The sequence below is a fragment of the Hipposideros armiger genome, unplaced genomic scaffold (assembly GCF_001890085.2).
Source record: "Hipposideros armiger isolate ML-2016 unplaced genomic scaffold, ASM189008v1 scaffold_960, whole genome shotgun sequence".
Taxonomy (NCBI): domain Eukaryota; kingdom Metazoa; phylum Chordata; class Mammalia; order Chiroptera; family Hipposideridae; genus Hipposideros; species Hipposideros armiger.
Genome location: NW_017732310.1, coordinates 510,979 through 533,987, shown reverse-complemented (window position 1 = coordinate 533,987; position 23,009 = coordinate 510,979). Strand labels below are relative to the sequence as shown.

Below are 23,009 nucleotides of genomic sequence, written 5' to 3'. Positions count from 1 at the left end.
TACCTCTTTATGAGGTGTGTGTGTGTGTGTGTGTGTGTGTGTGTGTGTGTGTGTGTGTGCGCGTGTGTGTGTGTGTGTATTTATGAAGAACTCAAAGAAGCAACTTACTAACAGATACTTTAGTCTTACCTTATTGTTTATTGTTCCTTTTTATACATACTATCGTATATAAAAAAGTGTGAGGGTCTTCATAGGGTTAGATTTTTATAGAAAAAAGAGAGGGAACTAGACTGGGTAAAACAAAGTATTGTTTTCTCAATAATCCTCATTTTACTCGTAGAGAACACCTAAACAATCGGCCCTCATAACCAGGTCCAAACACCACTGCTCACTTACTGGAAGCTATGCTAATTATAGTCATAACCAGTGCAATCCTGTGATTTATAAGAAAAAAATGTATTAAAAAAGATTGGTCAATCTGATGACCATTATTCCTGGTTCACATCTTCCAAAACCCTTGGAATTTCCCAAGTGTTGAGAGTGATAAAGGTATCTCCTGGGTTGGTGAACACGTGGAAATGCTGAAAGAGAAGGGCAGGTGGAGAGAGCATGAAGTTCCATGCCCTGTCCTTACGCCTGTCTAATGCATCTCTTTTATTTGGCTGTTCCTGAGTTATATCATTTTACAATAAACCAGTGACCTAGTAACTAAAATGATTCTCTGAGTTTTGTGAGCCACTCTGCGAATTAATCAAACTGGGAGAGTGGAGGGTTTAGGGTAGAGGCCTGGGGTTGTGGGAACCTCTGATTTATATCCAGTCTGTCAGAAGCACAGGTGACAACCTAGGTTTAGGAGTGATGTGTGAAAGGGGTGGTGCTGTCTTGTAGGACTGAATCCTTAACCTGTGGAATCTGATGATATCTCCAGGTAGATAGTGTCAGAATTGAGTTGAATTATAGGACATCCAGCTGGTGTCCAGAGAATTGCTTGTCGGTATGGGGAAGCCTCCCATCACCACATTGGAATTGGGTCCAGGAGCCCAAAATAACCAGTTACTATGGGTTTAGCTTTGTGTTCTCAAACTGATTAGCTAGAGTAAACTATCGCAAGTCAGAGCACTTATAAGTATGTCCTCTGATAACACTTTTGGTCACATATGTCAGCATGTATTTGCAAGAGTTCTCTCGATTACCTTTCATGTCACTAGACTAAGAAAGGATCAAGAAAATCAAATGAAGAAAACAAAGCTCAGTATCATTATGTGCTTACCCCTTGCCTAGTCAGTTGTGAATCCATGTACAGTGGTCCTGGGTCTCCTCAGTGGTGATTTTGGAATTCTCTTCCAGGTGCCATCAGATTCCTGAGCTCCATTACAGCAACTTTTGGAGCCAGTTTTTATTTCTTCGTTTACCCTTTCCCTTCGTCCCCCAGCTTTGGACAGCGCATTTCTGACATTAGCTTTCAATTTTGACTTTGTTCCAATCTTTCCTTTGTACCACTACACACATTTCTAACATCTTTGGGCACATTCAACCCTGTTCCTACGTTGGTTCCTCAAACACCAACCTAGACCTCGGCTTTTGGACTCCAGGCAGGCAAAGTTCAGATCAAACACCTACCTATAGGTGACAGCTTTGTCAATCACCCAGAAACAATGTCTCATTTTATAATGTATGCAGGACAGTGCAGCACAATGCTTTTTATGTTCTAGACTTATCGCCACATTATCTTCAGGACTATCCTAATTTTGGATCCTGACAGTGATAAAGGAAGGAAAACATACATTTGAATAGCTTTTAAAACATTATAGAAGACTTTTTCTATACCATTTTATTATCTCAACAAACTCAATAATGTGATTATTATCTGCATTCTTCAGAGAAGGAACCTGTGGCTTAGAAAGCTTCATAGTCTGGCCAAGGCCCCATCGATGGTAAGTCACAGAAATGGGGTTAGAAACCAGACGTTTTACTTCCGAATCTCATGCTCTTTATTAACGCATCACTTTTCTTCATTGTATGCTGAAAAAACTTACCTACGTAATCTGATAACCCATTTAAGAGACTGAAAAGGTCATACATGAAGGAAATAGCACGCGCTTAGTGGACTGGAACGAGGCTTTGACCACACAATAAGCTTTTTTCCCCCTCAAAGGTCAAATTTGACAACACAATGGCCAAGTGGCACAATCACCCTCCAGGCCCCTTGCTAACATGTATGCAGGCCGCCATTCCTCTGACTGGAGTTCACCTGCCCAGGAACACACAAACCCTGAAGGCTGGTAAAAAAGGTATCTCTGAGAACCGATGGTCAGATGTGCAGGATGCTGTGTGATATCAGAAGTCAGACAGGATGAGGTGGTAGAATATTTCAACAACCATAAGGTGTTACAAAGAGAGCTGAAGGAAAGCCCAAGGCAACCTTTCAAGTGGAATTGATCAAAGGAGAATTCTAGAAGAATACAGAAGGTAAATTCTTATGAATCTTCTGTTTAAAGGGAAAGAGTAACCTAATCTAGTTCAATATTACAAAGTAGTATTGCCAAATAACTCCTTGCTGCAATCTCACCCTTCTGCCCTCTATTTATCTATATGTAAGAAAATATATTAGAACGTGTTCTGGCAGATCTTGTGGTCTCTATACACAGAAAAAAACAGCTTTGCCCAGGCTTGAAATATCAAGTTGATTCATTCAAAGATTTCAGATTAAAAACAAAAATTGAGCATGATTAATGTGCCCAGAAAGTAATGTCAGAATTGAACATAAGTTGCGAAAGTATTTGAGAAGCTGCCAGGGAACATATTGCTCTGTCCTCTATAAAATAAAAGGAAAGTAGAAGCTGACAGGTGGGAAGCAATGCAAATAAGCAATTAAAATATAAAGAATCAGCTATATTGACCCGGGAATTCTATTCATAGGAATTTATTCTGAAGAAATAATTCAACAGCAGCGCAAAGGCTTCTGTACAAAGATTGTCCCCTCCAGTGTTATAGAAAATAGCAAGAACTGAACAAAACAAGAACAGACCAACCACTGGAGAATGGTTTAATAAATTACAGCAGAGCAATATTAGGGAAATGTGTTAAACTTCGTATTGAGTAAAGCCTTTCGTTTAGCTTCCCGAGAATTCCCAAAGGATGTATTTTAATCTCACTGATGATGAGAACTTGTTTTCAGAAATGAATCATCTTAAGCCATTGCCTTTTCGATGCATGCTTTCCTTCAGCTTTGCTGTTTCACAATCAATAGAAACCCAGGAAGAGACAGATTTTCACACTAATTCTAAGGTGCTTCACAGGCTTGCACAACATCCTCAATAGGGAAACTTAGCAAAGAGGAACAACATGTTGACAAGGGGGCGGGTCTCCATATGAGAACAGCATCGGCCTAAAGAAACATTGCAGTGTAGCGTTAATTAAAAGCTGTTGGTTTCTCCTTTAGGACTGGGGAATTTTCAGACAAAATCTTCTTCCTAAAGACAGATTAGTAGTTTTCCAACAGGACTATTTCCTAACATTTTTGTGTGTGAACAACTGAAAGAGCTTTGGAGTCAGACCAAGCTGGGTAATTGTTAAGAGCCAGTATCACCTGAGCACTTGGACTATACCAGACACATTCTAGGTGCCCAGTGATGTAATCATTGCAACAGCCTTATGAATTAGCTACTATTACTATCCCTATGTTAAAAACGAGGCAGAACTGGGACACAGGAAGATTAACTTGCCTAAGGTTGCCTGATTGGTTAACTATGGTGCATAGTGTTTCTCACTAAAATGTTGGTTACAAACACTCGCTTGGCCATTTGTTGAGCTTGGTTCTATCTTTACATGGCTTAAGGCAAAAGGGGCACGGTGCTATTTTTCAAACACTTTCCTTTTTTTTCCTGATCTACTGACTTGAGCCCCTTCTCTGCTCCTTCTTGACCCTTTCTACCTGGTCGAGAGGAAGTCTAATCCTTGTTAGTTACTGACCTTAATTACAGTTCGCTCTCAGCAACTTGATTTGCTCAGCCCAGGGTCTGCTGAAACCTTCGTGCTTCTCCATGGATGCAGATTTGCTCTGAAGCTGATGGTGGATGAGGGCCCCTCGCTTGAAGCAGTTCCTTCCAAGACCCTGTGTCTATCTTTATATTCACATTGTATAATCTTTTGCTTAAATCCAGTCTCCCAAATTTTATGAATTTTAAGTCTCACAAAATCTGACTCTACTCCTGTTTCTCACAGTTTACCTCCTCTCCGATAGGGAAATCATAAACTAGCTGTGTTATGTTACTAGACTCGCTAATGCTTTCTGAGTTACAATTTCCCCATCTGCAAGATGGAAATGTTGAGGATTAGGTAAGACAATTTATATAAAATTTTTGACCTTCATAGGATGCATATAATGTTACTTTCACATCTGTCATCTTTTTTTTCTTCTTCTTACTAATAGTTTCTATAACCAGACAGGTTTTTCTCAGAATAATCCGCCTGGTTATAGAATAAATATTTCTCAAAATACTTTGTCCTGTTTTTTCCACAGTTCCTCTAATACTTATGAAACCATGAGTCCTCATATGAGACATGACCTGTACAACCGTCTTTAAATCTCATGGTTAATGCATCTTTGATATTTACCTCCATTCAAAATGAACTCTCATGATCTGTCTGCTCCCACACCCTAACTTACACTGCTGTGATTAAAGGGGGGGATTTAAAAATGATATCGAGATAGATGAAGCTCTTTTCTTTTCTTCAATTCAGCCTGTCTCCCTGTTGATCTCTAGTAGAGCCCTAGTCTCTTCATAACACTTATTACAAACTGCAATTAGATATTCACTTGCTTCCTAGCTTGTCATCTGATAGTCTCACTAGACCGTAAACTTCATGGCAGCCAGGGCAGGGCTGTTCTTTTCACAGGCACCCAGCACAAGTCCTTGCACATGGCAGCAACTCAGCAAATGCTTTTTATTTTATTTTATTTTTTTTTTATGAATGCGGTTGTGAAAATGGTAAAGGCAAGACTGTTTGTTAAGGGTGAGGCCATAATATTTATCCAAACCTGACTCCATCTACCTGACTTTCCCCTTCTATGGCACACAGCCACAAATTCACCAACTCTTATCTCAACAAAGTGCTGTTTGCCACCCTCTTTTCTTCCTCCAGTCCTCTTCCTTCACCGTTGTTGCTCCCGCCCCATCTCCACACACAAAATGCTTCCTTCTTTTTTTCCATTCCTCTGTCTCTTGACTGCTGAGGGACAAATAAAAAAGTACTGTATTTCCAAATTTCGCCAAAGAATCTTAGTTTCCATTTCTCTCAGGTTTTAAAACCGCTTGATTTTGCTAAGACCAAGATGAGGTAGGGGTGGTAGAGGGAGGTTGGGGGTATTCCTGGTCCTTGTATGTATGAGTGGTGAGGTGAAGGAGGGGGGCTGTTTACTGTGACAGGGACAGCCACTTAAGAATGGGAATGACGTTCAAAGAGAGGGAAGCAGTCTTGGTAAGTCCCGGGTCTGTGTGTTGTGCTCCTACATGAGCTTTGAAAGAATCATCTCTGTTCCTTTATACTGGACAAAATATTCAAATCACAAGTCTGTGACTAGGGACTCCCCTTCTACTTCCCTTCTATTCTTCATCACATTGTTTTAATAGTGTTATTCTAATAAAGGGAATTGTATTTCTCCTGGTTTTAGGATAATGTATTGTGGTTTCTTATAATCACATAATTATAACAGGTGAATTTACTAATTTTGCCATTTCTAAGCAGATTCTACATTGTTCAGTGTCTGGCACAATAAATTGAAAGTGAGATTGTGTTAATTTCATGTTGGGAGATACACAAAGAAACATTACATAAAAATGATGCTGTAAAGTCTTTTTTTTTCCTTTTTTTTTTAAAAATAAATTTACTAGTATTTCTTATGTCCTTATTATGTACCAGATGCTGAACTAGGAGTTGCATGGTGATCTAGAAATACAGGAGTTTATCATGGCAGAGTGTAAACTAATGTATGCAGTTATATAACACCATCTATACTACATATATACATATATACACACATACAAAAGCACACACACATCTCTATATAATCACACACAAACACACATATATAGATAGGTATACAATAGTTGTCCAAGTTTTTCTAAACTGGTTGGGCTTTAGTTGGCTTGAGATAGGCAACAAATCATGGTAGATAAGTGTACTGGCTTTAGAATTCATTAATATGGTTTTGATTCCTAGCAGTACCACTTCTAGCTGTACGATTATGGGTAACTTACATAACTTTTCTTAAATTTCCTCTTTAAATAATGGGGACAATGCTACTTAACTCACAGCATTGATGTTTTACATGGATTTTAACATTTAATTTCACAAAGACACTATGAAGTAGGTACTATTATCATCCCCATTTTACAGATAAAGAAACTGAGTGAGAGTCGATAAGTAACCTGCTCAAAGTCAGAGTTAGGGCAAAGCCAGGGTGCATATCTGGACTGTTGAACTCTAAAGCTTGTATTCTAGAATGCTAGGTTAAATAAAATAATCAAAATGACCACAGGGATAACTAAAGGGAAAAGAAAACTCAATTCAAAAACAAAAGCAAAAAATTCTAGGAGAAGCCAAAGAATAGGAAGAAAGGAGGACCAGCAAACATAGCCAGGCACTGTGTTGGAAGTTTTTATACACAATCTCAAACATCCTTACCATCCTGGGAAGGGGTAGTGATGACCTTATTTAAAAGAGAACTGCAGTTCACATAGCTGATGACTGTTGATGTAGGAATTCAAAACTAGGTCCTTCTGATTATAAGTAATATACTCGGACATACTGTGCATCTTCTTCATACTCAGCATAGTACTAGGTTCTGTAGTTGACATGCAGGAAATACATTTGACAAACTCTGAGCTCCTTGAGAATCTAAAAGCTCGCTTAGAATCTAATGGGGATAACAAACATGCATTCCACAAATAATTTGAGAACACAAAATTAATGGTGAAGATAACAATACCTATGTGTGGCTAAGATGGAAAGATCCTAGAACTAAAATGAAAAATGTCATGGTGGAACTTAAACTTCACCTGGCACGAGAGGCAGAAGCTTGGCACATGTGCACAATCACTATTTGCTGAATGCTTAAGTGAGAAGAAGAGTTAGTCAAGTGAATAGGCACGGTGGTCTTTTTTGTTGTTTTTTTGGTTCCCTTTCTTCCTCACACAGGACCTATTAGAACTGAAAGGCTTAGCTTTCTACTTCATCTCCAGAGAGGACAAGATGCAGAGAGGGGAGGAAAAGGAAACCACCAGGGACGAGCTTACTTCCTTGCCTGTGATTGCCATGTCAGAGACGACATCTGTAACCCAGCACCCGCAACGGTGACTGAAACCTGGTAGGGCTCAATAAAGAAATATGCTGAATATGAGAATGAATGAATGAGGACAAAAAAGATGCTTTATATCAGGAAAAACCTAGAAAAATCATAGGGGAGAGAAAAAAAACCCATCGCAACCAGGATCCATACCATCATGCTACCCTTGCTCTGAGGTCTTTCCTGTCTCCTCTCATATAATTAATTACTTTCTTTTTGTGCCCCCTACAAAGACTTAAAGCACCTACACTTCTCTACTGATATCATTGGCTTACACCTCTGGTTCTACTATGAGGAGAGGCGTTACCTGAGGTGTTCATCTTCCTATCTCCAGTGCCTAAAGGTTCATCTAGCTCAGAGCAGATAACATCAATAATAGGTTGTCAGCAAACAGTACCTATTATATTATTATTGTTTGGGTACTAAACATTCCCCAAGCAGAACACTACTGTCCTATGACTGACTTTCCCCAGCTCCCCTCTTTTTAGCATGCTTGTTTTTGTTGTCTGGTGTACAACTTAGATCTTTCTACCTCTTGTATAACTGACTTCCTTTAATTCACTAAATTTAACTTTGATTCCATTTTCCATAACAGTGTGTATTGCCCCCTTGTGTCTCCTTTAGTGAAACTGCCCGCTAACCCCTTTTTGGTACAGTATGTTCGCCCCCTCCTCTGAGGCTTTGCTGCCCTCTAGGGGGCCTTGCCACACACTTCTCAGAACCACTTTGATCGACACTTGGCAGCACAGTCCTTGAGTGGGATTACTATGCTTCATGGCAGGGCTGTCAACCCCCAGGGTTCCTTTGCCTGCGCCTGCAGTCCTCAGTTTATGAATTTGTGGCTATATATGTAGTGGGGTTAGGAATATGACATTTGGGTATAGCAAGCAAGGAGGATGTCAAGAATGAAACCCATCACAAGTGGATGCTTTGAGGAGGCTGCCATGGGGTCTCAGTGCTCCTGGTACCAACAGGATCCTTGCTTATGGGTATCCCACCTGCATCTTGGCAATTTTCATATCATATCAAAGTTTCTTCTATGGAATCCAGTAGCTGACTAATGAGAGTGTCCCATTTGATGAATAAACACTGATTTCCATCTTTGGTCAGGCCTTTGTGAGACAAAGAACTTCCTCAAAGAGATGGGGACTGAAATTGATTTTTGTTAAAGCCCAAACCAACATCTGGTGGCCATATCTAGTGATGATGGCTCTTTTTTTTTTTTTTTAAGATTCTTACTGGGGAATTGGGGGATGGGAACAGTGCTGGGGAATTGGGGGAAGGAGAACAGACAAGTTGCTGTCCTTTTGTTCTTCAGTCTAGTTGTGGAGGACATTGCTTCACTGGCCCAAGTTGGCACCATCATTGTGCTCTTCCTGGGCAAAGCAGATCAGTCGCTGGCTTCTGGATGGCCGCTCAAGCTGGCTGCTGGCTACACACGGTAGCCCATGGCAACCCACTGCAGCAGGGGCTGCAGCCTACACTGTCTCCAGCGACTCATGGCAGCCCAGCTCCAGGTTGAGCTGTTGTTCAGCATTTTAGCTGTACAGGGCAGTGTCACTGGCCCTCATATGTGGGATCCAAACCGGGGCCCTCTGGCGTCCCAAGCCAGCTCTTAACCAATGCGCCACTCGGCCGGCCCGATGATGACTCTTAACACTATCTAATTTGACTTCTCTGTAACATTGGAACTATTGACCACTCCTTAATTTTGTGTGTGTGTGTTCAGTTTTTTTTGTATTAGTTTCAGGTGTACAAAACAATGTAATAGTCAGACATTTACACCCCTCACAAAGTGGTAACCCCCTCCCCCAATCTACTACCCCTCTGACATCATATATAGCTGTTACAATTCTATTGACTCTCTTCCCTATGCTGTACTCCACATCCTGTGACTACATATATATTAAATTATAGTTGGCATTCATCATTATTCAGCTTCAGCTTCAGGTGTACACTGCAGTGACCACTCCTTAATTTTTGAATCATTTTCTCCCTTTTGTGATATCACTTGCATTTGGGTCTCAGGTGTACTTTATACTAACATTCGAGACTTCTTAGTCTAGTCCCAGACTTTCCTGTATTTATTTGGTCCCTGGTCTCTGCTCTTAGCTTTCCCAAACTGTACTTCCAACACCAAACTCTCTTGAACTTCAGCCAGTTTTTCGAGCAGCTTCATGGACTTGTTCACTTAAATGTCTCTTAGGCACCTCAAATTTAACAATTCCAGTGGGGGGGCAGTGGATTGGGGAAAGGGGGTTGTCACTTTGTGAGGGGTGAAAAGGATAACGATTGCATTGTTTTGTACACCTGAAACTAATAATAATAATAAAGAAATTTAACAATTCCAACTCATCTTTCTTCAAACTTTCTCTCTTTTACCTTACCATCCCCGGTCCAAAATTTCTTCTAATTTAGTTCTATTGTCATCTAATGTAGATAACTCTCCCCAACCCGTATTTTAATCTCTAGACTGGACTTCTCCTCTGAGCCCATTGTATTCACATACCCAAAATTAACTTGATTTTACCCTTGAAACCTCTCCTCCCCAAGGCTGAATTACATGGGTCCCAATCTTCCTATTTACACAGGTCATCAGACCTGAGACCTAGCTTTAATTTTTCTCTTTCCTTTATATCACAACATAATAATCATTAAGTCCTATCATTGTACTTTTTACTTTAAACCATCATATTCTCTTACTTAGACTGTCAAAATGGATGTCAAACTGATTTCTCCCTCCCCCTTTTTTTTTCTATTCTATATTCTATTTCATCTATAGAAACCAGAAGGATCTTTTTAACATATTAGTGTCATCATGTAACTTCTCTTCTTGAACCTTCCAAGGCTTGCCATCACATTCAGGACAAAATACAAAATCTGCCCTTTTCTTAGTCTAATCCCCAAGTACTGGTCTATATTTTTCTCTTACTATTCTCTCCCTTTCTGGAGAAGTCCTCTGTCACAGGACCTTTTGCTTTATCTTCAATGGGTTGATATATATCTATATATCTCTCTATATTTATATATCCATATATAAATATATTATGTATTATGTAATACTACTTTTGTTGGAATAGAATAGTTAACCTAATGCAGTCTGGTTGTAATTTAAGTAAATAAAGCTTTTTTCATTAAAGGTGTTCCTGTAAAAACTATACGGCAGTCAAAACTAAGAATATTTTTCCGTGTACTATGGAGAATTCATAATAATTGAAGGTGGGAGAGAAATTAAAATTTTTTATTATGGAGCTAAGATATCACACACATTCTAATAACTTAAAGACTCTTTCTCATATATATCTCCATCTATGTGAATGGTAAATTCATTAATATGGGCTATACATTTAGAGAACTTCCTGTGTACTAAAGTGAATAATGGCTTTATAAATGGCATAAACTGGATCGTGTCAGATGAGTCGGGATAAATTTCATGCTCAGTAAACACTCTGCAGAAGCAGCAATGTACAAGGAGTGTTTGGGGTCCATGGGTAAGGCAGCTTGATTTATGCAGAACCTCAAGGCTCAGAAACAGCATGAGGTAAAGTTGAAAAGATAAGAAAGGGAAGCTGAAGACATTATGAAGAGCCTTGAATTATCAGCATATTTTTCAACATGTAGGAAGTGAGGAAACACTGACTATTTTTGTGTTGGTCAGACGTATTGGGTTTATCACTATTACAGTAATTCATATGCACAGAGATAAGGTATTAGATTTGTAAAGCAGTGGTTGAAATAAAAATAAGTACAAAAAACCCCAAAATGTTTGAAAAAAATCAATTTAAAATAGCATCTAATATATGATTTAATATGTTTAAGTTGAGGACAAGGACAAATTAAACATGGCTAACATTTTGAGGGTGGGAAGTAGTATTTGCTACAGAAACAGAAATACAGAAATAAAGGAAACATTACAGAAGAATGTATTTGCTATAAAAGATTGAGTTGAGGTGATGCCAGGTAAGAAGATGGAACTATCCAGTTGTCACTTGGAGATTCACACGTAGAGCTCAAGGAAGAATATTTGAGAATTGAAAGTGCAGTGACGATTGAGTTCTCCAAAGAAGAGAACACAAGGAGAAAGGAGCCAAGAGCCATGGATTGACCTACAGCTGGGAGACAGGAGGTAACCCCAAGTAGCCCTGAACTCTGTACTTTTGTGCCTGCAGTTATCTCTTGCTAGAGTGACTTCTCCTGGCTAAGCAACTCAAACACTCCTATGTAACTTTCTTTTCAATGCTGTCTCCACTGTGAGTTTGTTTAGTAGATCGCTGAGAGTTGAAAATCTGTAACTGATTCCCCTTTTCAGACCAACGGAAATATTTTCTTAAGCTAAGGAGTAATGGAGGACATACTAGCCACAGTTCAAAGAACACGAGAAGCCTGTCAGTCACGGGTTCAAATTTACTCAATCACAAGCTAAGCGTACAATCTTGGTAAAATTATTTCATCTCCCTGAGTCTCAGTTTTCACAACTATAAAAATGGGTTTATCTTCACTTTCCAAAATTGTACAAATTAAATAAAATATCATATGTCATATGGGGAAAATTGGGAGGGATGCCAGAGAAATGGGTGGCCAAATGATGCAGGAAAGGTTAAGAACTTATTTTAGCCAAGACACTATAGAAAAGGATATTCCCATTGTTTCTTTTTTCCTCAACAATCCCATCTTTATTAAGGGAATGGAGCTTGAGGGAAGAAAATGAATTGTCAACTCACAGAATCATACCTGAGGCATACTTTTTTTTCTGATACGAAATGTTATGACAGAGATATGACTTGTACATCCCAGGTATGGTACAGCTAGGCCACTTCTAAGCAGGGCTAATACAAATAAAAGGAATGTTACTGGAAACAGAATTTTGAAAGAAAAAATGCTTAGTTTATCCCACAACTAGAAAATTTATGTTAAGTAATCAAAAACATTTTAATCAAATTCAAGTAGTAACAAATGAGACCACTAGTATCACATGCAAATTAAAATTCACTGTAATCACAGCATTCAAGGATATCAATTCATTGTACAAAGGGATTGCTTGAGATGCAATTCATCAAAAGCATCCAGACATAGTCTTTCATAGCCCCTCAAATATACTTCAATTATTCCAAAGCCAAACCATTTAATTAATCATTTCAAAGCATTTCTCTTCCACAAAACACCTGAAACATACCATTCATAACACTACAACAGAGTAGATCTAAAAGTTCTTAGCATTGACTGTCTACATGCCCAGTGAGAGACAAAAATACATTTAAATGGTGTATTATAGGCAGTGGTAGAGCAAGACTTGAAAAGTTAGTTGCCTTATCCTCTTGGAAAATGGACTACGATTGAGTGCTGATTCACCATTAGGGGAGGAACTAGATCTTCACCAGAGACTACAGAAGTCAATCTTTGCCAGTCACTCCCTTAATACTAACTTATTAGTTAAAACAGGCACTGTGATAGTTGCTGTTGATGGAAACATAGAAGGAAGGAAATGTCTATAAGAATCTTAAAGTCTGGGGAGAAAGACACATAAACCAACAATATAACTTGAGGGTTTCTTCATGAGGAGATCCAGAAAGTCTAAAGGAAATGCAGTTTATAAAAGAGGTGTAATATTTGGGTTAGGAATTGGAGGGTAAAGTGTTTTCGAGGTAGAGGAAGAAAGTAGAATTTACACAGGCAGGAGCATACCAAACAAAGAAATGGCTGAGGCATGATGCATTTAGGGAACTATATACAGTTTGGCACTGCTGGGGTATATAATGTGTTTGAAGGAGCACTGTTGATGAGGGCATTGGGTGACTGGTGGAGCAGATTGGTGGCTGGATTTCAGGTTCAGAAGGTCAAGTCTTCAAGGACCAGGACTTTAATGGGTTTGTGAGCCATGTGAAAAAGTTTTTTTAATTTTTTAAATTTTTTAAAAGATTTTTATTGGGGGATGGGAACAGCGCTGGGGAATTGGGGGAAGGGGAACAGACAAGTTGCTGTCCTTTTGTTATTCAGTCTAGTTGTGGAGGATGTTGCTTCACTGGCCTAAGTTGGCGCCATCATTGCGCTCTTCCCTGGCGAGGCAGATCAGTCGCCGGCTTCTGGACAGCCGCTCACTGCGGCTGCTGGCCGCTCATGCTGGCTGCTGGCTACACACGGTAGCCCATGGCAACCCACTGCAGCAGGGGCTGCAGCCTAGCCATCGCCGGCGACTCACAGCAGCCCAGCTCCAGGTTGAGCTGTTGTTCAGCATCTTAGCTGTAGAGGGCAGTGTCACTGGCCCTCATATGTGGGATCTGAAACGGGGCCTCTGGCGTCCCAAGCCAGCTCTTAACCAATGTGCCACTCAGCCGACCCAATGTGAAAGAGTTTTAGATTTTTATATTGTAAGGTAGTTAGTTATACCTGCTAATTAGAAGGTTGAGTGATGTGATCAGATTTTCACCTTAGAAAGATCCTCACTCTGGCGGCTGTTGGGGCAGGGTGGTGTATCCATCGATAACAGAGATTTAGGATATTATGTGAATAGTTCAGACAGTAGGTTATGGGGTCCTAATCAATGGTAATATCAGTGAGAATACAAAAGATAAGGTAAAATAAATAGAGGAAATGATTGATTGAATACAAAGGGTCAAGGAAAGTGAAGAGTCATGGATGACGTAGGATTGGGCAACTAGGTTGAAAATGTAGCTTATTTATTTATTTATTTATTTATTTATTTATTTTTCATGCAGGGGTTGAAACCTTGCTGTTAAGAGCACATGCTCTATCCACTGAGCCATCTGGGTGACAGCTCAGCTCAAGGTGCAGAGTTCAGTCCCAGCTGCGGGTGGGCATAGCCCACCATCGAACAGGCAATCTGGTCATTAGGAGCACATGCTCTCACCAGCTTAGCCATCCTGACACCTGTTGGCAGCTCAGCTCAGGCGAAGCTCACTGGCCCATTTGGGGATCGAACCAGCGACCCTGTTGCTCAGAGCTCATGCTCTTAAGCAAACTCTTAACCAACTGAGCTACTTGAAAATGTAGCTTTTATAGAGAGGAAAGGTAAGTGGAAGAAGAGGCATCAATGATAATGTCTAGAGAAGTGATGAAATCATTATTTAATTTTTTGGTCAAAATAAGATTTTCTTCTAATGATCTATCTTACATGTTAAAATCATCCAGGATGTACTTGTATAATATACTTAATTCTGAAAATTGACTTAAATATTTTCATGAAGTAGGTGCGAATTTCAACTGTGCCCAGCCACTTTTAAAAGATAACTTCTACCTCACATACTTTTAAATCAACAACTTTAGAAATAGTCTTCATTTGAAGAAAGGAAATAAATCACAAAAAAATCATAGCTGATAAAGGTGAAACCATGTATTTCATCTGAGTCTGCCTTTAGGAAACATATCCCATTGCTTGTACCAATTTAGTTCAAGTCAGCGTTGCCTGCATTGTGCAGACACCTCAGCCAAGAAACTCAAATGTCCTTGTGTATACTTGCTTCGGTGACCAAGCCAGATTGGCTTTGGGCTCTACCAAGATGATAACTTAGCAGAGTACTCTAGATAGCAGCTTTAAGTTTCACAGAAAAGGATGTGGTAAGGGAAAAGGTTCACAAAAGAAAATGGGGCAGTGGGTAATCATTTGGTTTGTCAAGGGGGTTAAATAGGAGGACATCCAACCCAAATCAGATTACAGCAATGATGACACTTTCTCATTCCTGACCTTTTGTTGATTCCTTTATACTCTTTACCACCCATTCAAATATAGTCTTAGTGTTTATACTTTCTGGCAGCCAAGGCCATTGGCTCTAGAGCCAAACTGCTTGGATTGGAATTCAAGGTCCAATCCGTTCCAGCTGTCTGTCCTTGGGCAATTTGCTTAACCCCACTGTGTTTCAATTCCCTTCTTTATAAAATGGGATAGTAATGTTCCTTTCGCATGGGGTTGTCAAAAGATTCAATGAATGTTTATGAGGCATGGACAATAATGCCTGCCACAGTATAAATATTTGATACAAGTTAGCTATCATCATCAACATCATCATTCCAATCATCCTCGTTCCACTCTACCTTCTCTTCTGTAGGTTCTGCCTGTTGAAACTTTTGGCTGGAGTGCCTAGAAGCTTGATTTTAAGTCCAGTAACAGTGACTGCCTGTCCCCATCTCAGTGTCCTTTCTCATCCACCTCCCACTGGCAGGCCCCAACCCTGGCTTACTTGCATGGAACACTCAGGTATAAAATGCTGCAGACTCTGACTCATTCATTTTCACCAACTAAAAGCCTCCCTGTTCTTCACCATGCTTTGCTCCCCTTCAGAAATGGTGTGACTAAACATGTGACAGGGCCGATTGGCTTCCCATCCAGAAGATCAAGCTTTAGAAAAAGCCTTACATTTAGTGCATTTCAGGGCTAAAATTCTTAAGTGCAACAGTAGAGTTCAAACCCTGGTTTAGCCGCTCGCCACTTTGGGCAAGTGTCTTCATCTCTCTCACCTTTAGTGTCCTTATCAGTATAATGGGCACAACAAAATTTCTGAGGTTTGTTGTAAGAAATAAATTGGATTAAATAAATAGTATGCGTGGGCACAGGGTGCATCCCCAATAAATGGGAAATCTTAATGGTAGTCACTTTGATTCACAAAGAATAAACACTGGAAGCGTGACCTATCAAATTTGAATGACATTTCTGGTGGCAAAGTGAGTCGTAGGAGAGTATTTAGGCAAAGCTCCTCTACGATGTGTGAGAATAATACGTATCTTCCAAATATCTAACCTCAATGTTCTGTGAAAAAAAATGCTGTTTTTCTTCTTTAGTTTTTATATATCACACGGTTTTTATAGGTATGGAAATGTGGTATCAGTGATGATGAGAAAACCAACAAGTTTGTATTAGGAATCTTATTCACTTGGTACATCCAGAATCAGCAGCGCCTGTATTGTCAGCACTGCTTCTGTAAAAGTTTGCCTCGGGCTGCTTGCAACAGGCTCCCTGTACAAGCCCACTGTGGCAGTCCTCTACCATTGCTACACAAGCTGAGTGCATCTTGTGCAGGAATGCTCTCTCTCACAGAGCTGCCCAGAGAACCCGGCCTGCCACCTAGTGGCCAGGAGAGGAACCTAGTCCACCGACTGCTGGGGGTGGGGATGAGGGTTGTGGGGACAAGGAAAAGAGAAAAGAAGGGGAGAATCTGTGAACAGTTGACACATAGAGGCTGGCTCTGCACAAGCATCACTAAAGATAGTTAGAAATGTCCTGGAGTTTAAAGGCTGTCTGCTCCTTTCAGCCCGAACTTGCTCTCTGTCTGGCACTATTCTCCCTGGAGATGCAGTCACAAAGCACTGTCTGCACAGTGAATACAATTAAACGAAAGCCTCTGGAAATGTCCAAGGGGAAATTAGATAACGTGTGCTTTGATGCAGGAATTTGGAGTTTGAAGGTGAAAACGATGGGCAGGACAGCAGAAATCTGCATCTGCTCAGCTCCAGGTCATTAGCATTCTGCTAATGTGCCTTCGTAAGTTCTCACTGAAGTCAATTTGCTCAGTTTTTCTAAAGTATCATCAGACATTTCAAACATCCTTTGGATTAAAATAAGTAAATCCTAAAGTTAGAATTCTGTTGTGAGTAATGTCAAAATCAATTTTTTTCTCATAGTTTTATTAGTTAACCAATGAAAGGGAAAAGTGCTTGCTAGTCCATTTGGGCTAGAACATTTGGTTCTAATTTTTTTTTTTCTGGTTTGGCAGGCACTCACTCTGTGCGTGGAGGAGAAAGGCCTACTTTTGCCTGGACCCATCCTTCGGCAACGGGCTGCACACTGGCTGTACCCAGTGGCTGGAAAGTCCCTGAGAAAGGTGTCCACAGTATACTCTGAACTCAAGTTCCCTCTCATTTCCCTCAGATGCTCCTGCTATGACTTTTATTTTTTTGCAATGTCATAATGTGTCTGCCTTAGTCAGAGCACACTGCCTGGAATGCCTGACTCTCACCAATGGGCTCTGCTCTTCTCAGCTTCTGATCAAGACACTGGGGGGATCCCAAGTGAAGTGGACAAGACATAGCATAGGTGGAAGTTAAGATGGCTGGTGTAGCACAGGGGGAGCCTTTTGTCCTTTGAAGAACCTAAGTAGGAGGGCTTACTTGGGCTTGATCTCCTTTTTACCTCCTGCACTACCACAAAAATAGTTACTGAGTTCCTGCTCAGAGCCATCCTAGAGATGAAGAAAATGATTCTGCCCTCAGTGATTGAAGAGAGAGAGAGAGAGGGAGAGGGAGAGAGAGAGGGAGAGGGAGAAGGAGAGAGGGAGAGGGAGAAGAAGAGGGAGAGGGAGAGGGAGAGGGAGAGGGAGAGGGTGAGAGAGAGAGAGGGAGAGAGAGGGAGAGGGAGAACCAAAGTAGAACCTTGTAGAACGTCATGAACCTTATAAGAGTTTTGTGTGGAGAAGACCCAAATCTCCTCTCCCTCAGCCTGAGCCAAGATGGCCTATGTCTTTCAAGGACTGTTATGGTCAGGATAGGGTCATTTATTTGAGCTCCAGATAGGTTGGGAGCTTTATTCTATAAGATGCTAATATGTAATATACCTAGTACAGTGTCTGCCACATGATTGGGACTTGCTAACAAATGCTGATTGTAATGTTCCTTATCTTCCCTGGGAGCTTCATGAGGTTCACCAGGCTTTTCTTTTCAGTTATTATTTCTTTTGGAAGAGCAAGGTCAGTGACAGATCTATGTTCGCTTACCAAGCCATGGTCTCTATTCCTTTCCCCAACTAAAAAGGCCACATGGATAACAAATTAGAGAAAACAGCATTATTGGTTTGCATTTTTGGCCATGCCATTTTAACTCAGCAGAGGAACAGCCAAGTTCTCTGGCAGCTCCTACCACGTGGCGCATGCTGTTGTGATGCCTAAGAGCAAGGCCAGGCAGCAGGCTTGTGCCACAAGGGGTGTTATGACAATTTCTTTCAACTGCCTTTTTTTTTTTTTTGCTAAACATAAGTGAACAATGTGAACACACATTTGTCTCACCAAGAGAGCTTGATATCATGTTATGGATAAAATTTACCACCATGATTTGTTATTTAGTTTCTGAACATTAGGTAAAATGGATCCATATATTCTGGGCCAAATGAAAAATCAAAATTTTTTTTCATGAAATATAAATGCTCTGCTAAACAATGGAAACGAGAAAAATGGCTAACACCTACAAATCAACTTTAAACTCTGTGGAAAGCTTGACTTCTAAAACAGCACTTTAACAGAAACTTCTTAACCTACCACTTAAGAATAGAATGCAAATTTGGAGGGCAGTAGGGCCCCCAGCATATAGCAATGGTTTACTCCTCATTCAGGCCAGATTCCCAGAGTTGAATGTTTCCATTTCAGTAGCTTTCCTGAAGGATGATGTCATGGGACCTCTTTATTGTTTTATGTCAGCAGAGCTCTAGTTTGGATGGACATGAACTGAAATGATTCCATGATTAGAAAAATGGAAACTCCCGTTTCATGAACTTAGACTGTGGGACATACTCTGTGAACATCACACAGGATGTGATGAATATTATCCCGTCATTGTTTTCCAGAGGCTCTGAGAGCTAAGTGCTTTGTCTAAGGTTCTAGCTTGTAAGTGGCAGAATCAGGATTGAAATCCATGCCTTTGCTGAAAAGACTCACTTCCCTCCACCACACTACTTCTGCCAGGTTATAATAGGAGAGGCACTAATAGGCTACCTTCTTCCATGATGTCACCTTGACTGATAGACCTCTATACCAAAAAAAAAAAAAAAGAAAAAGAAAAAAAATGTCACCTTGAGGGTTATTTCACTGGGAGTAAAAATCAGAATCAAAACATGAATATTTTATGTGGCAGAAATACACTCACAGTGACCTTGTTTATGAACAACAGTAACCAAATGGGATACATGATTGAGAAAACAGATTCATCAGAAAGGCAAGATCAGAATAAAAAATTGCTTTGAAGATGTATAGACTCGGGTTTGAATTCCAAATTTTGGTTCTACCACTTATTAAACAAGCACAAAATAAAGTGCTTTATTATATGTTTCAGTTATTATTCTTACCTGTGGATGGAGGTACTACTTCCTCTTATAAAATATTATGTGAAGATCCAATGAGATTATATGTATGAGGTGTGATCAACAAATACAGTGAATGTTTAAATAAAAAAAAGAATTATTACAGTAAAAGACACATTGCCATTAATCAATCCCCCTAAAAATACCCCGCCCCTCAATTTGAACACACTTATCCCATCTTTCCTGCCACTTTCTAAAGTAGTTCTGGAAGTCCTCTTTCATGAATTTCTTTAGTTGCATTGTTGTGGCTGCCTAGATGTCCTGAATTGATTCAAAACGTTTACCTTTCATGGTCACTTTGACTTTGGGGAAGAGCCAGAAGTCACATGGTGCCAGATCTGGTGAATACGGTGAGTGAGGACACACCGTAATGTTTATATTTGACAGAAATTGCAATAGCAGAAGTGATGTGTGATAGTAGGGAGCGTTGTTATGATGGAGGATTAAACCGTTTGCCCATTTCTCAGGCCGTTTTCTATGCACATCATTCTTTAAATGCTCTTGAAGACAATCACAAAAGAGGACTTCCAGACCTGCTTCAGAAAGTGGCAAGAATGATGGGATACATGTGTTTGAAGTGAGGGGGAGTGTTTTGTGGGGGATTAATGGCAATGTGTCTTTTACTGTAATAATTTTTTTTTTAATTTAAACATTCACCATAGTTTTTGATCATGCCTCATACATATATATGAAAGTGCTTAGCATGGTCCCTGTAATAAAGTACTTGCTGGATAGTGTTTACTGAATAAGGATGGAGCAAGTAACTAACAACCATTATTGTAATAGCACAAGTTAATTTATCTATTCCCTAGCAGAGATAAAGGGTGAGGACATAAAGTGTTGGCTGGGGATGAGTGGGGAGGCATCAAGTTGGTGTTGGGAGGTGGCCATTGAGTATAAGGAAATCAGATGTCTAACGGAGGGGGGTCGTGGTTAATCAGAGAGAAGTGGCTACTGAAAGGAAATTGAGGGAGATGGTGGGCTGACAGATCCTCAGGCTAAACCTCTTCCTTATCAGCTTCCGCAGCCTGTTCCTGTCACCTGTGGACACACATTTTACATGTTGTAATTTCCTGCATGCACCATGCTGTTTCATATTACTGGGCTCTTGTTAATGTTTTCCCCAGAACACAGTATCCCACTCATGGTTTTGACCTGGTTCACTTCATCATCCTTTGGGCGTCACCCTTCCAGTAAGCCTTCACGGAACCTCCAGGTTGGACAAAGTACCTTCTTCAGTGACCTCTGACTTCCCTGTGTATTCTCTCCTTGATCGCTTCATACATTATGAGAATTAATTATCTGTATATGTTTTGGTCTTCTCCACTACTCTGTGAGCTGCTCCTAAGGGTAGGGTTTGTGTGTTATTTATCTTCATACTCCTAGAAATCAGCAGTGTATCCAGATATAAAGTGATTACTCTGAAAACACTGGTTGGAATTAAATTGGACTGGATCAAGGTGGGAATATCAGGATTCCTTGCCTATTTCACAAGCTTTTATATGAGATTAGGCATAACAACAAATAAATAAAAACTGTAGAATTATACAGGAAAGTAGTGCAAATCCTCATAATTCCTAGTTACAATAAAATAATTATTAACTATAATAAATATAAGTAGCAAAAATTAGTCAGTCAGACGTTTTTCTCATAAACAAAATCTAATCTACATAGATATTCAAAAATCATAACTAAACAAAACATTTCAGGCAGTCTTTAAAGTTCAAGTTTTACATCAGAGGCTTCTGTGTATTCTATTCATGCAGAAAAAAATGAAAACCAAAAAATAATGCAAATAAAATCAGGCTTAGTTGAAGGTATAACCATATCAAGGAAGTACAGTGCAATTCAGATCTATGGAGCAGTTTTCAGGGAAACTCTTTGGAGGAGTTTCAGGGAAACTCACTTCACACCCATTCAATCCCAGTTTTTCTCAGTTAAGACGACAGTGTATTAAGAGCTGGAATGGGGAACACCATTTAATATTTACCTGCATGGGCTCTGAAACCAGCCTGACTTTATTCTAATCCTGCCTCTTCTACTCATTCTCTGTATGGTCTTGAGCAAGTAAATTCACTTCCATTTGCTTCAGTTTCCTCATATGTAAAATGAGGATTAAAAGAATAAGTGGCTTAGAGAAGCGCCTGGCCCATGGCAAGTGCTCAATAAGTATAATTACAGTAAAATCTTGGATTGCGAATAACTTGGTTTGCAAGTGTTCCACAAGACAAGCACACATTTCTAATACATTTTAACATGGTAAACGAGCGATGTCTCGCAATACGAGTAGTTTATTTCTGGTATGAATTATGCTCGCAAACCAAGGTACTACTATATTCACTATCATCAGCCCTTGAACATTCTCTGACAGATGCCAATGTAGCTCAAACAACATTATGCATACACCTGTCCATCCATCCCTTATTCACTTAACAAACATTTCTGAGCATTCACTATGTGCCTGACATAGAGCTGCATGCCAGGGGCACAGAAAATAAATAAGACATGGTCCCTGTGCTTAATAACTTCACAGTACATTGTGTGGGAGTGTGTGTGTATGTGTGCATGCATGTGCATGTGTGTAAGGGAGCCTTACAATTAAACAGCTAATTGTAACACAGGATGATACACGTTCTATAAGGAGGAGCATAGGGCTCATTTGAATCATAAGGAGGGGACCTAATGACGTTGGGGAGGTGAGAACAGGCTTTCTAGGAGAAGGGAAGATGCGTATGAGTTGGCTAAGTGAGACTTGAAGGTGGATGGGGCAGGTGTATTTTATACCAAAGCAGATACCTCGATAGAAGCCTAAAAACAAGAAAATTGTGAGTGGGTCAATATGGAAAGTCAGGAAGTGACTAGATGCTAGGTTGGCCACAGGAGAAGGATTCATACCACCAGGGGCCTTTCCTGCCAGGCAAAGAAAGTTTGGCTCTATTCTATCCTAGCCAGCTAAGGACCCTGAAGGGGTTACAATGTTTAAATAGTTTCTCTTATTTGAATTGGTTTCTTTGGAAGGCTTTTCTAATTCCCAACATGTAGAATTCAATGATTCTATCTTTGGGCCCCCTCTGTTGCTCTATAGACCCCTGTCATGGCACTGGGGTGTTTATTGAACTTATCTGTTTCCAGTTCTGTTTCAGGAGACTGAGGGCTCCTCAAAGACTGTTTTTTAGTTATCTTTAGAGCCTCACGATCTTGGGGATTGGTATTATCAGATAAAATCTGGGCAATCAAGTCAACAGAGTGAGTGCTCTTCTCACTGTGATGGTGGTGTGACCCCTAAGAGCTGCTGCCCACCAGATTCATAATCCATCTACCACTGAGCACTGCAATATGTCAGGCACTGTGCTAGGCACCAAGGGAGATATGAATACTTTTACAACAGCATTAGATAGTTGTGAAAATATTGCATATATACATAAAACAACCTCTATATCCCCTGGGCTGAGCACAGTGCCTGGCAATGCTCAGTTCTTGGTAAATGTTTGTGAATAAATAATAAATAAAGAACATGTGAGGAATGTGTACTAAATGTATGCTATACATAATAAATGTTCTGAGTCCAGATGAGGGGAAGTCTATGAGAAGGCTTAATCTGTTAGGGTTTCATGAAGAACCTGGAACTTGGGAGGTAGAAAGGATCTG

At 40.1% G+C, this 23,009-nt stretch overlaps 1 protein-coding gene across 1 annotated transcript in view; it reads right to left on the bottom strand.

Moving 5' to 3' along the window:
• The window catches only part of GRM5 (glutamate metabotropic receptor 5), a 506,006-nt gene that overhangs the window by 29,141 nt on the left and 453,856 nt on the right, over positions 1-23,009 (bottom strand). The window contains 1 exon segment of the mRNA XM_019630869.1: positions 12,617-12,657. Coding sequence (XP_019486414.1) covers positions 12,617-12,657 — 41 coding nt within the window.